The 21,837-nt window shown below is 35.0% G+C and overlaps 1 protein-coding gene across 1 annotated transcript; it reads right to left on the minus strand.

Annotated features, from left to right (window-relative positions):
• Positions 1–9,047: 9,047 nt before the first annotated feature.
• LOC110021859 (protein TIFY 3-like) lies at positions 9,048–19,513 on the minus strand. The gene is given in 6 exon segments (XM_020720542.1): positions 9,048–9,363; positions 17,734–17,791; positions 17,905–18,079; positions 18,082–18,132; positions 18,220–18,313; positions 19,019–19,513. Coding segments are annotated over 6 exon segments (678 nt in total). The 5' UTR covers positions 19,207–19,513; the 3' UTR covers positions 9,048–9,251.
• Between the last annotated feature and the right edge of the window lie 2,324 nt (positions 19,514–21,837).

Raw genomic sequence — 21,837 nt, forward strand, 5'->3', positions numbered from 1 at the left:
TTATATATATTTATGTCTAAGTTTAAATTATAACAGACAATGTGGTTAGTGCATTCTTTGGTATATATTTAATCCATGTTCGAATCTCACACTTTACATCTATTTTTCTCAATTTAAGTTTAACAAGCTAATTTCGAGCCGAACACGAACACTAATATTTTAATCGAGCCGAACACGAACACTAATATTTTAATCGAGCCGAACACGAACACATTGTTCACGAGCCGATTTCGAACACAAGCTATTTTGAGGGAGCCAAGCCTGAGCTCGCTCAAGCTCGGCTCGTTTACAACCCTACTCTTAAATGGGAGGGTGTCAACTTAGATTTGTGGATTGAGTTTGAAATTGGCCCAAAATTGATCATACTTGAAACTACGTTTTGACCACAGCTTGACCCTAGAGTATTAAGTTGTTCAAAAAAGCCTATCCAAATCCAATCCACATAACGCTTTTAATATAAGATGCAACGTTCACTCGTGCAAAATTCAGGTTAATTTCGGGTTTATGGGTTAATTTCAGATTTACAAGATAATTTGGGTTAAATTTTGAATTGGCGATTCAACATGAACCCAGTCTAAAATATTAAATGTGTGCGGATTCTAGACCCAAACACCACTAATAAGTTTTTCAGATTTAACTCGAAACTGAATTTTTTTTTATTTGAGTTTTAATTGAATTAACACGTTGGATCTAATTCGACATCCCTACCTAGAGATGAGAGTAAGAGAGATCATGACATTTCGGTACAAGAGAGATCATGACATAAAAAGAAAAATCAATAATAAATTATCTTGTTTGAATCTTGATTTGAGATTTTGATTTAAGTGTAAAATTATCTCTCGTGTAGGTTGGAGAATGTCATGGGACTTTGACACTTAACATTTCCAAATAAAATAAAAACTACTGCAGGTGATTGCGGTTATTAGCGTCAAATATTTGTGTTAGATTTTTCGGATGCACGCATTTGCGTTTGATTTGCGACTCTGAAGTTACAGAAAATAGTTGTTGATATGTGTGGCAGAGTTTGCGTCGGATTTGTCTTGAATAAAGTGACACAAGACATTTTAAAAATAGTAAAACCTACAGCGGGTTAGCATTGAAAAGTGGGTTGGATATGCGTCAAAGAAAACGATGAAAAACTTTACTCAACACTTTGAAGTACATCTGACACAAATTAAATAAAAAAACAAACTAAAAAAACATAAAATACCCTCGCTGCCATTCCTCCCGCACCATTCATTTTATTTTTTTCTTTGTGCTCCCCAAACCCTTGCCGATGTCCCTCTCACGCCCCCAAATTGGTTGAAGTGGAGGAATGCATCGGGTATATTGTTCAAAGCTACAGTTATTTAAATGAGGGATGTTATTAGTAGAATTCAAGTTAATTGGTTGAAGTGTAGGAATGCGTTGGGTCTATTGTGTGATAGAGCAATACTGCTTAGACCACAAGGAAAAAACTTATGTGACGGTGCTAAGACTTGCAATGCTCAAAGACGTAGAATGTTGGCTTTTAAAAGAGAATCATAAAAAAAAAAAGGTTAATTATTGTTGAGATGAGAATGCTTAGGTGGATGCATGAGTGCCTTGACACATAGACAAAATAAAAAATGAATATATATTTGATATGGTTATCGTAGATTAAGTGGCGAACAAAATGAGATAAAGATGTCTTAGACATATATTTTATTTTTCGTAATAGTTGTATTGATCTGTCAAGCTACATCTATATTGATTATACGTAATTTTAAAGCTTGGATGTATAGTAGATTATATCTCAGATGAAAATGATTCACTGATGAGTTCTTAAATTGTGTTAAGGAATTCATTCATGTGACATCACAACTGCCCATTTATCATTCAAATGGTAAGTTCTAATATCATTGTACGAAGTACAAGAATCAAATGTATTTGCGATCTAAATAAGTTGGATCTTTACCACAAGGGATTCAAATCAAATTATTGGTACTAGACTGCACATGGTGAGCAAAAACCAGAAATTAAGTATGATCAAGTTGGTGTCTCAACAAGTTATGACCCTCCAGAAGAGGAATATGATTCTGGAACATATGAAGAAATGGTTCATGAAGCTTAGAGAGCTCATTTTGTTGAGAGTGTTCAACACGAAGGCAAAATCGAACATTGAACTCAATAATTCTATGACTTACTCAATCTTGTATAATAACACTTACGAGATGGTTACACTACACATACATAGTTATCAATGACACTGAGAATGAGAAGCATCAAATCTAATTTTAAGATGCCTAAATAACCATTCAATTCAAGTTGCAACATTTTTGAAAGAGACGGACCCCACAAAAAATTTAGTGTAGGATGATCTGGGCAAAATAAAAAATTTTGTGTCAAAGTTAGGATTACAATCTCAAAAGAATGATTGAAGTGTTAAGGGATACATGATATCATACAATGCCAATGCAGTCGAGACGACTTATCAATTTTGTGGTTGTCAGTTTTATTTTTCACCACAAAGTTTTGAATACCATAGAAATTCAAAAATTTAATGAAGTATTTAAATAATCAAAACATGTCATCAAAAGTAATATACGATCCCAATAGATAGAAATATCACTTTATGATAGGTTCAATTATTTAAATTAAGAAATTTTGGATATTTGTAATGGTCTATAATTAAGTTGACAAATCTTTCCCTTATCTAATAAGAAGACTAGATGGAGTTTAGATTAAATATGAGGTCTTAAACATTTTATAAAGCAAGCCCCTATAGCTATTGCATCTTAAGCTACACAAGTTAGAAAACTCTCGATTAGGGCTGTGGTTTTGTTTTCATCAAATTTCTAAGTTTAGATTTTCAAGATTTTTTATTAAGAATTTTAAATGAAAAATGCTCAAAAGTGGAGCAGTTATTATCAGAACCAAAAGGAAGAAAATCTAGGAGATGTTGAAGATACTGAGGTTTGGATGTATTTTAATGTTAGATCAGAAAGACAATTTTGATGAGGTTTTTTTTTTGTGGAAATTTGAAAGAGACTTTGTGATATTTTTAATGAATTTTGATGGAATTATTGTGGATTTTTGGTAGAGTTCTTGTGGAATTTTGGTGAAAATTTTGATGAAAGTTTGGTAAATTTTAGTGGACATTTAGGTGAATTGTTTGGATGAATATTTGGTGAAATTATTGTGGAGTTTTGGTGGAAATTTTGATGAAAGTTATAATGGTTTTGGATGCAATTTTTAGTGAGCTTTTGGATGAAGGTTTTGGGAGTTTTTGGTGGAGGTTTTGATGGTTTAGGTGAATATTTTGATAGAATTTCAAGTGGGGCTTAGATCTAGAAATTTAGTGGATTTTGGCTACAGATTTTGGTGAATTTTGGCTAGGCATTTTGGTGAATTTTTTCTAGGAATTAAGGTGGGTTTGATGTAGCTATTTTGGTGGAGTTTAAGAGTGAAGGTTTCGGGAGGGTTTGGTAAAGTTTGGGTGAATGTTTTGGTGAAGTTGCGTGAAGGTTTTGGGTGTTTTTTTAGTGGGTTTGGTGAAGTTTAGGTGATGGTTTTCATGGGTTTTGGTGGAGGTTCTGGTAAAATTTAGGTGGGTTTTGATGAGGATCTTAGTGGAGTTTTGAAGTGAAGGTTTTAGGAGAGTTTGATGAAGTAATTATCTCTCTTTTTTTTTTCTGAGGATTATATGTATATTTTGTAAAGCTAAATTTTCTTGTCTTCTCTTTTCGTAATTAACATTTTTTTTTGAATTTACATACACATCATAGAATTCTAATGAATTTTCATAGTTAACACTTAAATGCCAATTTTTTTTATACAAAAATGCCCAATTTTCATTTTCACATGCATACCATTCAAATTTTAAATAACACGCATATAAGACACTTAAAATTATATTTTTATATACAAAACACTTAAAAATTTATTTCTCACAATAGAACACTTAAAAATTTACTTTTACATACATAACATTTAATATGTATAACACCATATAAATGTAACACTTAAAATTTATTTTTAATTTTATAACATTTAAAATTTTATTTTTTATCTACAAAACACTTAATGTTTGAATATCACATAAATATAACACTAACAATTCATTATTATTATTATTATTAATTTTTACATACAAAATAAATACAACCACTTAATTTTTTTAAATAGAAAAACATATCATACATATATATTTATATGTGAAAATTAATTTTTTAGTTTTAAATATATAAATACATAAGCATTAAGTGTTAATTAGGTAAATACATAAGAATTAAATAGTGTGTATGTAAATATTCTTTTTTTTTTTTTTGCTTAAGTGTTAAATATACATCTCCATGAGATTTACATATAATTATTGTTCTTATTTATGTATATTTTTTTTAAAGGCCAAAGATTTCTCTCTGTCTCTCTCTCTAAATTTGTTTTTCTGTTTGGGCTGGTGAATCCTATGTTTAGATGGCTAACATGCAACAATGTGAGAACTAAGTAGCTTGTTTTTGGTAAATCCCTAATATTTGGTATGTAAATACAATATTTAAATGACTAGCATGTAAATATTGAAGTCTAAGCATGTAAGCACGTAAGTATATGAGATTTGAATGGCTGGCTTCTGAACATGTGAGATTTGAGTGTTGGCATGTAAATACACAAGTAATAAGTGACGTGCACTTAAACATATAAATTTTGAGCGATGTGCACATAAAATATTTAAGTTTGGATGTCGAACATGTGTATAGGATTTGGGAGTCATACATGTAAACATCAAATTTTCAGCATTGGATATGTAGATACACAAAATTTAGTTGATACGCATGTAAATATATAAAAATATTTGTACGTGTGTAAATACATGAGAATATGGTGGTATGCATGTAAAACTTTGTAAAATTAAAATTTAGGTGCACCCAAAAATTATCGTGCATGTCAAATGCTTAGGTGTTAGAAATGTAGATGGACATGAATTGAATGTCAAATGCTGTTATTTGTTTTCAAGTTAAGGAAAGAGGTCACCTAATCCCGGGTTGCAGAGCAGAAAATATTCTCTATCGATGGGAGAAGGTGCGGATATCCGCGGTGATTGATCGGAGAAGAAACAAGCGGCCTCCCGTCGATCACAACCGTCGTCATAGGTGCGGCGTCCGCACCTAATAACACTTCGTTGGAGAGGGGAGAGGCGGAAGCTTGGTTTGGAGTGCTTTGCGGCCTTGCCGGTGGAAGAAGTCGGAGATCCAAGAGAGAGAGAGAGAGGGAGGATCACTTTCCTGCTATTGCTCGGGACCTTGGCTTTAATGAGGAGGAATATTAGGGAGAGTAAGTAGAGTTGGGTTTGTGAGTGGGAGAGAACAGTGAGCTGTTTTGGATTTTTTTTTTTTTTTTTTTTTTGGTTGGGAAAGAGGGAGTGTGGTGTTGCTGTTTGGTACTAAAAGAAGGAATGGGGGTGAGAGGAAAGTGTGTTGCTCGATTTGGAGAGGGACGAGAGTGCAATCCGTGAGATCGAGTGAGCTTAGGGAGTGGAATTTGGCCGCGCGGTGAGTGGGAAGTGGGCTGTGCACGGTTTGAGAGGAGGTGGGGAGGGAAGTAATGGAGGCTTGTGTCTGTGAGGTGGCTGTTTGGTGGGAGAATGAGAGTGGGAGGAGAGTGGAGCTTGGGTTGGAGTGTCACGGCAAGGAGGAGATGGGGAGAGTATGGAGCTGCTCGCTGTTGGAAAACCAGAGAGAGAAAAGCGGGGGAATCATAACTTATAAAATAATAAAAGCCAAACCCTTCCTTTCCAAAACCGACAGCTTAAAAAAAAAAAAGAGCAATAATTTATTTATTCTTTTTGATTTTCTATATTTACATTCAATAATGAAAATGTCGCATACAAATGAAGTGAATCACCCGCACAAAACTTGATGTTCGTATGTGATTTCAACAGGTGTTTTACTTTTATAATGGTTCGTTGGCAAGACAGTGCCCATGACAGTCATATTTTTGTTTTTGCTACAAAAAATCAAAAGCACAACTTCTCTCACTCACCTCCAAATTTGTTCAATTATTAATCATATTCATATTTTTATTAAGTTCATTACTAATCGTTGTATTTAGAACAAATAAATATTATTTGTTAGATGTTAGATATCCCTCCGGATACGAAACATTACATTCCCGATTTTGAAAAATCTAGTAGTGTTGCTCGGGGTAGAAATGAAATGTTTAACAAAAGACGCACTTCCTTACATGACGTAATTAAGAACATTTGAAGTGTGAAAGAAAAAATGGGTCATATTGCATGATATGCCAACGTATCAATTTTAGAAGCAAGTGCATATTGTAGTGGCTACAATGACTCTCCACAACTATATTCGATGTCATCATTCTCGAACTGATGTAGACTTCAGCATGACTGGCAATGATCATTTACAGGTCCCACTAGAAGCATTTGAATCTCACATAAGCCAATTTATAGCACAACCAGAAGTAGAATCACTTGAGGGTTACACCTAAGATGACGAAGTTGCCGCAAAAATGGTTGAATTGAGAGAGCGGATTACATACGCCATTGTTGGATGTTGATTGGACGATACTTGTACATTTGATTATGATTTTTTGGGTTTTTTTATGATGTTTGTAAGTTTTTTTATCGTTTTCTTTTTTTTCTTTTTTTTAGGTTTGAGGGGTCCATGATGAGACGTTAGGTCATATGATTTCTTCTGGATGGCTTGATTGGCGGTATTGGTTGATGTTAAACGTGAAATCTTATAAAGACAACCAAGTTCCTCTCTTCTTTTTTGGCGATACCGTTTCTGAGGTTCTTTTAGATGACATTTTTAGGTGATATGCATGTGTGACATGCACGAGCTTGGTATTATGTGCGTTAAAGACAACCAAGAACCATTTTTTTAACAAGGTTTTTGCAACGACAGTCGTTGGTTTATATAATGAATTCTCTGAGACCTCACACCTATACAAAACTATAATTAGTTACTTCTTTTATCAATTTCTACTTGTTTATTTTGTACAATTCATGTTTATTTATGCTACTTGTACATCTAATTATGATTGTTTGAGTTTTTTTATAATGTTTGTCAGATTTTATTATTGTTTCCTTTCTTTTTTTAATATTTTTTGTGGGTTTAAGAGGTCCAATATGAGGTGTTAGACCTTATGAATTCTTCTGGATGGTTTGATTGTCGGCATTGGTTGGTGTCACATATGAAATCCTATTGAAAACAACCAAATTTCTCTCTTTTTTTCAACGATACGACTTTTGAGGTTCTTCTGGATGATTTTTTTTTGTAATATGTATATTTAACATACACAAACTTGGTATTGTGTGGGTTAAAGACAACTCAAAACCCTAGTTTTATAAGGTCTTATTTTCTTGTTGTGACATATTCATTGGTTGGAATAGTGAGTCTTTTGAAGATTTCATGTTAATTACTTCGTTTTATCAATTTATATGTCTCTTATGACTAATGAATTGTCTTTTGAAAATTTCATGAAATATTAGTTCAAGGATTTTTGGGACCTCCCCATGAGTACTATGCCACTGTGGACTACAAAGTTCCCTGCTCCCGTCACGTCGTGCACATAGGTACGGGAGATAGTTCTAGAGGTGCCCACGGAGAATCACGGACAAGTGTGACTTCTTCTGGTGTTCAAACAGACTGATAGATTTCATCGTCGAGGGTGACCGAGAGTGGATAGTATCCCTAGATGACGTCCTGGCTCATGACATACGTCGTCTCTATTTTAAAAATAATATTATCATATTATTAAATGTTATTTTAATAGTTTTTATTTTATTATTAATGAAGATACTCGCTGCCAAGTGAGATGTATATCTTTATTTTTTGCACTACTCTTAAGTGAATATATTATTATAACAATTATGTTGCAAACAACATTACCACACGAGCAGAATAGTCATCTGTCCAGAAACAGATACGCTGCAACTATGCTCAAACAACAATAAATAAACAACCAATCAATTATTTTATTATTAATGAAGATACTCGCTGCCAAGTGAGATGTATATCTTTATTTTTTGCACTACTCTTAAGTGAATATATTATTATAACAATTATGTTGCAAACAACATTACCATACGAGCAGAATAGTCATCTGTCCAGAAACAGGTACGCTGCAACTATACTCAAACAATAATAAACAACCAATCAGTTTATTCACAAGGGCAGCTGCCCCAAATAGACTCATACATATCTAATAACAAAACTGAAATATTATCTTATACGCCTCACATGAGTGGCTTGGAAAAAAAAATAAAAGGAAAGAAAATGAACTTACATATAATCGTGTTAGCCATGACACTGGTGACGCCGTTTAAATGAGCAACCTCCACTCATACAGAAGCGTGTACCATTAACTCAGGATAAAAATCTAATGACCCTGGACCTATTATGTTCGAGGATATATCCGTTCGGAACAATTGAACCCAGCTAGCAAAACGAAGTTGAACGATAGACGGCACACAAAATGTTGTACTAATTAATTAATTAATTAATTTTTCAAATATTACAAATTTTAAAATAATCTACTAGCCGTTTAAATGAGCAACCTCCACTCATACAGAAGCGATACTCCATCAACATTAATCAAAACCAAAATCAGTATATTATTGCTAAAAAATTTCCCATAAAAACCTAACAAATTTTAGCCCAAGAGATACTTGGCCTGATAAATTTAAAAAAAAAAAAACATTTTTTTCTTAAAGTTATATTTTTATAGAAAAAATAATAATAAATATCTAGCATCTCAATAAAAGAATATCATGAATCCTAAATTAAAATTTAACTCAAAATATCAGCAGTTGTAAAATTTCCCTAATTGCTAAATCGAGTTGGAATGGCCAACAAAATTTCAAATAAATAAAATAAAGTCCAAGCAAAAAGCCAAAAACAGTCGGCGTCACAATTCCCTTGACATTTACTTCCATACCACACATATCTAACACCCAATCTTCCATAATTTATACTTATAACACTTAAACATTTCCTACGGATGGATTAAAAGTGATAAATGTAAAAATCAAATTTAGGCATAAATATGTAAACATAAGAATTATGTGGTAGTCATGCAAACGCCTCAATGAAATAAAATAACACTTAGAGATGCAACACAATCAAAGTTAATGGACTGTCCGCTAAAACATTGGGCAACAAAGAAGACATCTCACAGTGTTCAATTACATCAAAATAATTAAAGCGAAGCACAGTTCCGATCATCCCAGAAGCAGGATAATATCGACAAATTGAGGAGTGAGGGGTTTTCTATTCCGCCACAGCGAAGTCCACCGCAAGCTTTAGTTCAGGCTTCGCATTCATGCTAACTTCCACGCTTTCAAAATTCTTTTCTGAACCATAGGGACTTCGGCTCGCAAACCTGCCAAATAAGAACAGCAATTCATGACTGTTAACACTGAAGGAAGGCAATGCCACCAAGTTCTTAAATAAATTTTTTTAGAGTTTTTTTTTTTTTTTGGCTTTTGCCTTTCATTTTGAACTTTGTAAAGATAGAAAGAGGGCGCTGCAATAAAAAAGATAGATTGGGGCAAAGTGCGCTTAAGTCACCCTTTGGGAAGGACAGGATCATACTCAACTAGGGATGCAAATGAGCCGACCCAGCACAAGCTCGGCTCGTGAGCTCGTTTATAAAATGAGCTCGAGGTCGAAATTCTCCAATTTGGCTCATTGGCTCCATTAGCCTATTACTAATAGTTCCGATACATTTTCTGATGAGCTCCCACCTCCTCCTCCGGCCACCAATACAAGCTAAGCTCGAACCGAAACAGTTTGACAGACGAGCTGAGCTCGAGCCTGGCGTTGCTGGAGCACGACTCGACTCGTTTGTACCCCAATACTCAAACAGTTTAGCGACGCCTAGGAATGTTAATTATCCGAAAATTGATGCATCACAATAAAGTATTCTATTAATTATTACTATTATATCACTCTAAATAAAAAAGCAATTATCAATCATAACAACAAATGTGTTACTTTTTTTTTCCTTGCAGGGATCGACTTTAAGCCCATAATTTTTTGCTTTAGTTATGAATGCTCTTACTAGACATTTACAGGAGGATGTACCTTGGCATCTACTTTTTGCTAATGAAATCCTTCTTGTGGATAAGATTAAAGAAAGAGCGCGGGAAAAACTTGAATTACGGAAGTCTACTTTGAAGTCTAAAGGTCTTCGTTTGAAAAGAACTAAAGCAGAATACATAAAATGTAATTTAGTAGTTCTAGCTCTGGTGACAAAGTTGTAATTATGGGTGATCAAATTATTAAAAGGTGGGAACGTTATAAATATCTCGGGTCTATCGTTCAAAATGATGGTGATATAGATGGGGATGTTATTAGTAGAATTCAGGTTGATTGCTTGAAGTGGAGCAATGCTTTGAGCCAATTGTGTGATAGAAAAGTACCTCTCAAATTGAAAGGAAATTTTTAAAAGATCGCGGTGACGGGTGAGACCTACAATTCTCTATGGCGCAGAATGTTAATTTTTAAAAGAGAAGCATAAAACTAAGTGTGCCGAGATGAGAATGCTTAGGTGAATGAGAGGCTATACACTTAGAGACAAAATGTGAAATGAAAAAATCCGTGATAGGGTTGGTGTAGCTCCAGCGGCGGACAAAATTAGAGAGAGTTGTTTTAGATGATTTTGTCAAATTAAACGTCAACAATCTAATGAATCAGTTAGAAGAGTAGATGTTTTAGGTTCGACTTATGTTAAGAAAAGCAGGGGTAGACTTAGAAAGACTTGGGCATATTGTATACAAAATAATCTTAATTTATTAGAGCTAAATGAAAATATTGCACTCAATAGAATGCAATGGAGAAAAAAGATTCATATAGTCGACCCCACTTGGTGGGATAAAGGCTTGTTGTTGTTGTGAACTTTGCCACGATAAATGTGAGTCTACAAACACTCTGAAAGTGGACCGAAGATGAGAAAAATAATTGGGATATTAATGTTTTTCTATAGCTAGAAATTAAAAACTATCATGAATTAAATTAAAAATTAGAATGAATTAACTAAATAATTGAACTAGGTGGTAAAAATAATAAATCATTGAAGTTTATTATAAAATAGTGTATTATCAAATCTAAGCATTCAAATGTGCACCACATTGGTTGAAAATAAAATTAAGAAAATCAGGAACTACATTAAAGTGCTCACCCAACCCAAAAAATAAATAAATAAATAAAAATAATATATATATATATATATATATATATATATATATACAATATATAATCAAAATTAAGCAAAAACTATACACCAATAAATCCATAGCTTTTTGGAGATATAGAAATAATTTCCTAATTTTTTTGCAAGTTAATTAAAGATTAATTTATATTGAATTTTAATGATAACTTGGAGAATAGCATCTTTGTTGTGCAAAAAACGTGAAAAACAAAATTACATTGCAAAAAATGTGATTTACATGGTTCAACGTAAAATGCCTACATGTGGGAGAAAGAAAAGATGCTTGAAATAGGGTTGCAACACCAAACTCTAAAACCAATCAAAATCCCTCATATAAATAAGAGAGAACTATGACACAAAAATTAAAAATGATAAATTTACCTCTTATATGAGCTAAGTCTTTAATACAACAATCTTCATTTCATCACTCACTTCCAAATAAGAATGAGATGACAAATGAGCTCTAACACCAAAACGATTGCACTACATTGTTCGACCACGTACCCCCATTCCCGAAGGAATAAAACCTTGTATAATTCTTAAAAATAATCAAATGAGCAACTAATCATGAGCACAAATGTTCAACAAACTCCTACGATAAATGAACTTATGAATTGATAATATCTTTGTAAGCATGATCATTGGATTCTCCTTTGTATTCCTCTCTACTTTACGACAAAAAAAATTGATAATATATTTGTGAGTTCATTTGTGAATTGATAATATCTTCGTGAGCATGACCGTTGGATTCTCCTTTGAACTTATGATTAGGAGCTTGAATAAAAGTGGATGAACTCTATGACACAAATAAAATTGAATCAAACTTCAACTTCAGCTACATATATGCGGTCCTAATCTCTCCACCTGTTTTGAGTCTTGAGGCTTAAACAAGCTTGCCTCGTCAAATATAGCATCTATGCTAATGATAATCTTCCTCTTTGACCAATCATAAAGTTTGAAGTTTTTGACTCCATGCTTGAAACCGATGAAAATCATCTTATTTGCTTGTGGCTACAGTTTATCATTTTGCACGTAATAGTAAGTTGGACACTCGAACAATATTATATGTTTATAATCTCTAGAAGGATATCTCAACCACGTCCCCTTTGAAATCTTCTTCCTAATAGCTACAGAAGACGAACGATACATCAAGTGACAAACATATACTATGACCTCCGCCTAAAGATTATACAAACCAACATTGTATAACACACATCGAAGTTTACCAACCAAAATCTAACTTATCCTCTACCACCTCATTTTGTTGTTGTGTCATTCAAACAATGAAGTTGTGCTCTACCACAACTTTTTGATACTCTTATAAATAACACATCTGATGTGTATTTGCCCCCCACTGTCTGATCTTCAATCTAAATCTCAGTCCTTTGAAGTCATGAAAATATTTATCATCTCACTCTTGCGTTTCAGGGTATACACCAAAATATATCTGAAGTAATTATTGATAAAAGAAATAAAATATCTCTGCTCAACAATGATGATGTCATCATCGAGACCAAACACCTATGTGCACATATCGTAAAAAATCATTTATATTGTAGATGACTATACAAAAGATAACCTATGTCTTCTTGCAAATACACAATGTTCACAGAAATTAAGCTTGCATGTGCTCGCTACTTTGATCAATCATTGCCTCAAAAAGTCTGAAGTGGAGTGTCTTTAGCACGAGCAAATCACACATGCCACAATATAACGATGTTAGAAGAATCATCAACAACAATAGTTCATATCATTATACTACCCTTAGGATAGAAAATTTGTGACGGTGAACTCTCTTCTTAACAATCAGTGCACTATGATATATCCTCAAAACTTATGCCTCAATAATGGTCTTGTAGTCCTTGGCCTCTAAGGCCCCAAATGACTGCAATTTTTTCCTAATATCCAGAGCATGCCAAATATTATATAGCTCCCTCACATTATCATCATCATCCTAATAAGAGCGCTCCTCCTTATACAAATAGTACGAGATATTTGATCGTTATTCATAGTCATTGCACCGCTATCAAACTTCTTGTACGTAAAGAATATGGGGATAAATGTGATAGGTAGTGCATGTGTCCAGAATTCAACACTAACTATCTGTATACAAACTGTGAGAAATTGCAAATAATAGTACATCTAAAATAGTATCATTATTCATCTCCACAATAAAATTGACTTTCACCTTGGAAGAAACTCTATTTCTATTCTTCTTCAATTTCATACATTTTCTTTTCAATGATCAATCTCCAAACAAAAAACGCGTTGATTTTTTCCAAGAATACGCCCATTTGACTTGTCCCATTTTTTTAGAAATACCATTGCTGCCACATTTATTTGCCCAATTCTTCTTCTTCTCAGATCTCACGTTGAAGTGTAATTGCATGAACCGACACCATCTTTGCGAACTCATTATCTCTTCGACAAAACTCATGATAACACTTCGCCATAATTCAAGACCTCATTCCCATGAATGAGTGTCATAGTAATTTTTTTTTACTCATTTAGGAGCGAATTAAATAAAAGAAGTGGCATATCTTCATCTTTAAACTCGTACATATTTAACAGAACTGTCAAAAGCTTTGTAAAATCATTTAAGTACTGGTCGATAATAATCTCGTGTCTCATCTAAAACATGTAAAGTCTACATTTTATAAGGAGACGATTCTCCACACTCTTTGTGAGCTATTTGTTTTTTAGCCTCCTCCATAACTTTCATGCACAAGTCTCAATTATCATCTCATACTTGATCTCCTGAAATAAGTAATTTTGAATCAAGTCACAAACACTACAGTTCATCTTAAATCAATCTCTTTCTGACATCTCTTCAGGATGTCATCGTGATCAACAACTTCCTCCTCTATCATCTCACATCGTCATATGTCAAAGTTTCATCTGCCAAAAAATCTCATAACATCGATCTTGACAAAATGATGAATCGACGACTACTTCACTGTTGTGGTGGATATTTAAGATACCTGACGACATGCAATTATTCATGACTACACCATATCTCCTACCTACACTTACTCTGACCTCTTTGTCTTACATCCACGACTTCGTCGGAATCGCATCAATCTCGCTTTGAAAAAAGTTATTTTGTAAAAGAATGTGAAGAATAAAATCACACAGCAAATAAACAATCAAACACGCAGCAATTTACGTGGTTCAGCGCAAATTCTCCTACGCCCACAGGGAGGGATTATTCCACTATCAACGGACGGAGAAAAAAAAAAAGTAAAACTAAAATAGGATCCCATCTCCATGCTCTAAAATTAGCTATAATCTCTCCTATGAGCATTAGGGCACACAAATAAAAACAAAAAAAAAATGACCATTTTATCCCTTAAACAAACAAAACCTCTAATACAACAATTTGTTACATGAAAACTAAAACAATCACAGAAAAACTAATTTAACATAAAAAATCAACTATATTATTTGATGAACTAATGAAGAAAGAAGCACTTACGTACATTCCACCCAATTCTTATGTATTTATATAACATACACCTAAACTTTAATTTTTACATTTAATACACCCAAATCTTTCATATCACATTAAATATCATCATTTTATCTTTAAAATAGACATTTTCATGCATAGGGAAGATGGCATGTATGTAAAAATTGAAGTATAGTTGTTAGATATGTAAATTCACAAGAATTGATTGGTATGTATGCAAATCTTCTATTAAAAAGACAAGCTGCTGATTTAGTTTTACTGCATTATAAATGTTTGACATTATTTAATCTAGTCATCAGTTTCTTTTTTGTCCAACAACTTTCAATTAAAAAAACATTATTCTTAAATTATAATATTATTTTCATTACTGACAACCTAATTCAGTAAAAGATATTTTAAAAAAAACCTCTGATTATCCCAAGCAGATAGTTTCCACGGATGATAGTACATAAAAACAGGATAAGAGAAACATGAGCCCGCTCCACAAGCATGTTGGCATAGAAAGGCTCAAGGTGTAACAATCCTTGCAAAATCTGTGGACTCATGGAACCAACTATAAAATTTTAGGAAAATTTACCCACACAATTCTTATGTATATACATATCTAACACCCAAACTTTGATCTTTACACTTATAGCACCTTAGTTTCATTAATCTATGCAACAAAAGATGTATTTCACTTTTTTAAAAAAAAGACGGTGGTATATTTTTATGTGGTATTAAAGATTTGAGTGGTGTTCATGTAAATATTGATGTTTGGGGGTTGGATATGTAAATACATTAGAATCGTTTGGTATTTATGTAAATGCCCTAAGGATTTAAACTTTCCCCTGAATAAAATTAGGTGTTGGATATGTAAATACATTAGAATTGTTTGGTATTTATGTAAATGCCCTAAGGATTTATAGATTCTAAGCGTCCTTAATTACTAGACATTGCTTTTCTAACCACTTTAGTTGCATGATAATATTCAAATTGATGTAAAGTAGAAAAAGAAAAGGAAGAGAGTTAGCTGGAGTGTGGCCAGCCAGGATACATTGTACACTATAATTTCATGCAATTATAGCAGCAAGTTATAAATATAACCGTCTGGCCCGCAATTATGGCTCGCAAATCCTTCTGATGAACATGCTCTTGCTTAATTATCGTATCTAAATCTTTTATAAGTAATCTACAGACCTTGATATATGTTTTGCCCAATGCTTTAAATAATTTTGAGACGTCGGGCCCGCAATTATGGCTCGCAAATCCTTCTGATGAACATGCTCTTGCTTAATTATCGTATCTAAATCTTTTATAAGTAATCTACAGACCTTGATATATGTTTTGCCCAATGCTTTAAATAATTTTGAGATAATTACATACAGAACATCCAAAACATTGATATTTACAAATTAACCACCATGATTTTTTGAACTACCAAACCAATGTATTCTCAAAATTTGATAAAAATGAAAATTATGGGTTGCGGTTTCATCATAATTTTTTATATTTGAGTAAAAATTTGAAAAATGGATGACGGGGCAGTTGATTCATAAATAGGAAGTTTCAAATTTGATAAAAATGAAAATTATGGGTTGCGGTTTTATCATAATTTTTTATATTTGAGTGAAAATTTGAAAAATGGATGAAGGGGGGCAGTTGCTTCATAAATAGGAAGTTTTGAATGGTTTGTACGTAATTGCCCCCAAAAATTAAATATTTGATGATTTTATCTAACTTAAGAAAAAAATTTGGGTTCGCCCCTGTCCACAATCCCACATGTATGAAGCCCACAAGCACCCCGCTGACTATCAATTAACTGAATTTTTTTAATCATCCAAAAGATCCATGGTTTTTTTTTATGGAAATTTACTTCCATACCAAACAATTTTTATTTATTTACATGCCTAACAACCAAATTTTGATATTCACACTTACAACACCTGATGTCATAAATCTATGCATTAATAGCTGTATTTTACTTAAAAAAAGGTAATAATCATGATACTTTTAATGAGATGTAAAAAATTTGACTGGTATGAATTTAAATATTAATGTTTAGGTGTTAGATATGAAAATAAATAAGAATTATGTGGAATGTATGTAAATGCCCCTTTTTATTAATGAAACCATTAATACACATATCACCCCGAGACTAATAATGCAGACGATGTGGATCGCCACATCAATGTAGACTGATGCTTACAAACATAAAAATAGAATCTTTGTATAGATGGACAGCATTTTAAAAGATAAGGAATAAGATTTACTTTTATATTTCAACATTAGGGATAGAAGTCCCATTAGACTATTAATGAGTTGTCTTTAGATACAGATGGCTTTATTTACTTTTCTCACTTGATAGACAACAATACTAATTTTTTTTTTTAGTAAAGAAAATTATTTACCCTATCCTTACATGCCTTCTCAACAGCTTCACAGACACAAATATTTCTGAAAAGCCTTTGAAATTCCCGTATATGACAATAGACTGGCATCATTTGTGGTCGTTCAGAAAGCTAGCAACAGACATGTTCTTTGACCCCATCTGACACATTTCCCATTATAGCTTTCAATTAATTTTGCGGCATTATTAAATAGCTTCATGACAACATAATTTATTCTGTTCGACTTACAAATTTACAAAAGGTTAAGAATAGTAACTTTAATTTACTATGGTATCATCTCTTTTTCCAAGGGAGGAATTTACTTGAAATTTTGCGCTACAAACCTAATCCTCATGAACCTGCAAACCAAGATCATTTAAGCTGCAGAAACTACACTAGGAAGGACCATAGCAGTCAGAATAGAGAGTTATCCCTTGAGCTTTGACTAATATACTTCTTCAAGCTTTACAATTTACAGAAACTAGAAACCTTTAAATTTCATGGAGACTGCACAATTTTATAGGTCTATCAGATCAGCAATAGCAAGCACAAACAAATTCATTCGAATAATTTTTTTTTTGAAATTTCAAAGGCTTTAAACCACGCAATTTTTACTATTAATTTATACTAATATTGTTAAAAGTGAATTGGTATCCGTCTTGAAATCAAAGAAAAACAGAGGACATTAATATTTGAACTTACCTATCGCGACGCTTCTCGAGGAATCGCTGGAGCGAGTGCCTCCGCGCTACAGGCAGCTCTGCACTCACAGCAAAAGAACAACTTTGCATTCCGATTGAATTGAAAATGAAGGAAAAACGTAATGAGTATGTACATATGAGTTTGAACGAAATTTAAGAGATTCTTGCTCACCAGTTTGCAGCTTGCAAAGATATGCAGAAGAGCTTGTGAGAAGCTGAGGTGGCTGTGGAGAAGCCGCTGTTGAAGAGCTCTGCTGTGAAAGAGATCTCGTTAGAGCAGGTGAGGCCGCGACAGCGGTGCTTGGCATGGCCGGAATCCTGCTCACGCTCGCGTTGTTTCCCGAAAGAATCCCCCGGTGGCGGCGGCGGCCGCAGCAGCTATAAGCATGATCGCTTGCGCCTAATCTTCCCAATCGGCGGTAATCAGAATTGGAACAGCAAAAGACAGCGAAACAGAGAGGAAAAAGCAGAGAGAGAGAGAGAGGACCTTCTCTGGAGGAACTGCTTCAAAGACGTTCACAGATCCATTGTAGAAAATGGTGAGCTGAGTGCTGGCGCTAGGGTTATTCATTGCCGAAGTACTTCAAAAGAGTGGAGATCGAATCAATCAACAGAGTACAATATGTTAGTTCTGAAATCATTCAACTTTCCCAAATTTAAAAAAAAAAAAAACACCATCAGTTGAAGTGAAATCATTCAACTTTCCCAAATTTAAAAAAAAAACACCATCAGTTGAAAAAAAAAAACACCATCAGTTGAAGCAAATCCAAATCCGTAACCTCTCCATCGGCCGAAAAGAACTCGTTTATCCGAATCAAAGAAAAACAGGAGAATTTTATTACTATTTTTTTTTATTATCCCTTATTTTAAGTAGCAGCCAAAAAGCTATATCCAAGCCCTAAAAAAAAGGAAAGTTAGACCACCGATTACCTCGGTCGCAAAAATTTAAACAAAAAAGGCTTGAATTTCCTCAAGTAACTTTCAAGAAACAAAGGAATACAAAGGTCAAAACAAGCTCATGGAGAGGATTTTCAATTTAGTTTCAAGAAGATGGCGCAATAACTTGCCCTAACACGACCAGATCGTCAAGCAACCAGTCCCTTGCCCTCACTTAAAAACAACGGAATCACGGATGTCTCCAGACCCACGTTCCTCCTTTCTCGCTCCACAAAATTAGGTCTCAAAACTTGTAATTTCTAAAACTTACCAATCAAATAGCCACAATCACGGATAAACCACTGAAATCAAAGAATCGCTGCCCAAATCAAAATTAAAAACAAGCAAACCTGTTCTTGTCATCGCCTCTACAGAATGCAAGATCAAGCGTGTTGTTCACCTCCTCCTCCACCTCCTCCTCCCTCTTCACAAGAACCTTCGCCGTTGCCACCTCCGGTTTCATCTCTCTTCCCACGCTCTCCATCGCCATCCCTCCGATGCTTTCGGATCTCGGCTGCACCGCATCTGGGAGCTCCATTTGGGTCGTCTACGTGTATAGATAAGAAAGTTTAGGTGTTAGATATGTAAAAACCAATGTTTTGTGTGATGCGCATGTAAATCTCCCTTGAAGTGATTTCTTCCCTTTGTGTCTCCGTCCATCAGAACTTTAAAAAGGCGGGCATCGCCTGCGAACGAAATTTGGCGCGTGGGATTTGCGAAGGGAGGTGACGAAGCGCTTTGGTTCGTTGCCAGGCAGGAAAAATGCAAATGCAATGACGTTACGTTCCAGGCTCGTCCGGAAGTCTCGGAAATCTGCTAACCTGATACACCCACAAATGTAAATTGAATGTGGTTTAAAGAGTTTAACTAAGGAGATAATTTTACATCCTGGGTGACAACAGCCGGGTGTCACGCTCCGCGACATTTACGGGGCTACAATAAGGAGAGCGGTTTTACATTTGGAGTGCCAGCCCATTGGATGTAGCAAGGAGGGGCGAAGGAGGACCTCCTGTTGATAAATTAGGTCAAAAGAAAATAAGAATTGAAACAAATTCAAAAGAACACTCGGAGATTTAACGAGGTTCGGTGAAGATACCTACATTCTCAGGAGCAGAACGGCGACTTTCTTTTCAATATTCAGAAAATAATACATAACACAAGATTCAGAATCTCACTTAGGGTTACAAATATGACATGTATATAATCTTATAATACAATATGTAATTACCTAAATTACCCATGTACTAAACTACAGGATGTTGCCCCCGCACCCCCAACCCACTTAGGGCCCGTTCGGGATAGCTTATTATTGCGATCGCTGTTTTCAAAACGCCCACCGAGTGTTTGTTTCGGACTTCTGTATCGTGATAGGAAATCGCCCGACGCAGCTCCTTTGTTATTCGGGACCGCACATCGCATCCCGCTTTCTGCTTATCGTTCAAGATTATTACCCGGAAGCCCTTCTCTCGCGAAACAAACCCTCAGTCGCTGATTCCTCCGTTCCGATCTAGATCCCCTCTGCCCTTCCACATCCCCTCAGTCGCCGATTCCTTCGTCCCGATCCCGATCCCGATCCCCTCTGCCGCGACCCCTTTGCCTGCGAAACAAAAAACCCTTCGTTGTTTCGCGCGAAGCTCGACTGGATCCGAAGACGATCTGTCACTCGAAGGGGGCCAGCTTTCGTTCAAAGCTCTACCACGCTTGAACCGAGAAGATGATCGATAAGAATCGAAGCTCTCCTTCTGCATTTCTCTTCTCAACACCTTCCCCCGTCCACTGTAAGCATTGCCTCCCGTTCACTGTAAGAAAAAAGTTTTCTTGATTTATATTTTCTAGATGATTTTCCTTTTTTTGGATTTGAGGTTTGTGAAATTCAATTTTCTATGCGATGATTGTTTTTAAGGCCTTTGTGTTGACGAGAGCATTGACTGCTTATTCAGTTCACCTGAGATTTTATTTGTTGGAGTAATTTATCACAAAGCAATGTGTTGGAGTTTGGTAGGATCCAAGCTTCTATGGTATTTAACTATGCAGACATCTTGCTCTATCAATTTTTAGATCAACTAATTTCAAGATATGATTAATTATATTGAATTTTTCATGGACGCAGAGTGATTTTCTAGAGCAAATCGTTTGAATCAAACTTTGAATTTGTCCAATTATTATGCTCCATTCCTTTTTATGTAAAATTGATATTCCTTTCACCCTGGTGTGGAATTTTGTTAAAGGGTTATCTCTTTGAACTATTGCTATAGCCTTTTTGAACTGAACAAGGACATAATTGTCATTTATCAAACAATAATGTCAGTAAGCTGTTCTAAAAAAGCTGTCATAAACAACAAGTCAGCTTATTCTGATAATATGGAGATTATCAAATTATCAAAATAATTTGTTTATCAACAGATTATAAATAATCAACAGCTGCCCCAAACAAACCCTTAATGAAACTCCACCGATTGGACAGATCCTTCCGCTACACTCTGCTCGTGGGCTCTGCTCCGCTTCAACATCTGTCCCATATATGATATATGAGTCATACCTAACACTCCCCTCTTGCCCTCCTCGTTGCATCGGGTCGTTGTCCAACAACCAGAGTCCAAATGTAAATTTTTTTCTTAACTAAGGGCCCGTTTGGGACAGCTTATAAGTGCGGGGGGCGTTTTGAAAACGCCGCCTCACTGTTTGGTACCCACTTATCACCAGATTATTGAAAAATGTGTTTTCTCAATTGTAAAAGACGCAGACCGCGAGCTGACCCCTGCGATCCGCTTTTTCTAATTCCAATTTACGCCCGTGACCTTGCCTTTTTCCTTCGCCTCTCCCGTGACCCTAGCTTCTCGCTCTCGCTCTCATCTCTGTTCAAAGCCCCGACTCCCGTCACCAACCCGTTCGAGCCTCGCTCCAGCAAGCCTTCGCCTCTCGCTCCCGTCAGCAAGCCGTTCGACGCCGGATCCAGCAGTGGCTTGGCCTCTCGCTCCCGTAACCTTGTCATTCGACGCCGGATCGAGGCGCACTTCCATAACATCTGTTCGACGCCGGATTGAGCAGCGGAGAATCCATCGCCGGAGTCCAGCAGCGGGGAACCATCCACAGATCTGCTTCTTTCTCGAAGTGGTTCTTCGGGCTTCACTCATTCTCCACCTACTTCGTTTTTGCTGTAGCCTTCTTC

This window comes from Phalaenopsis equestris, unplaced genomic scaffold, assembly GCF_001263595.1.
Source record: "Phalaenopsis equestris unplaced genomic scaffold, ASM126359v1 Scaffold000150, whole genome shotgun sequence".
NCBI lineage: Eukaryota > Viridiplantae > Streptophyta > Magnoliopsida > Asparagales > Orchidaceae > Phalaenopsis > Phalaenopsis equestris.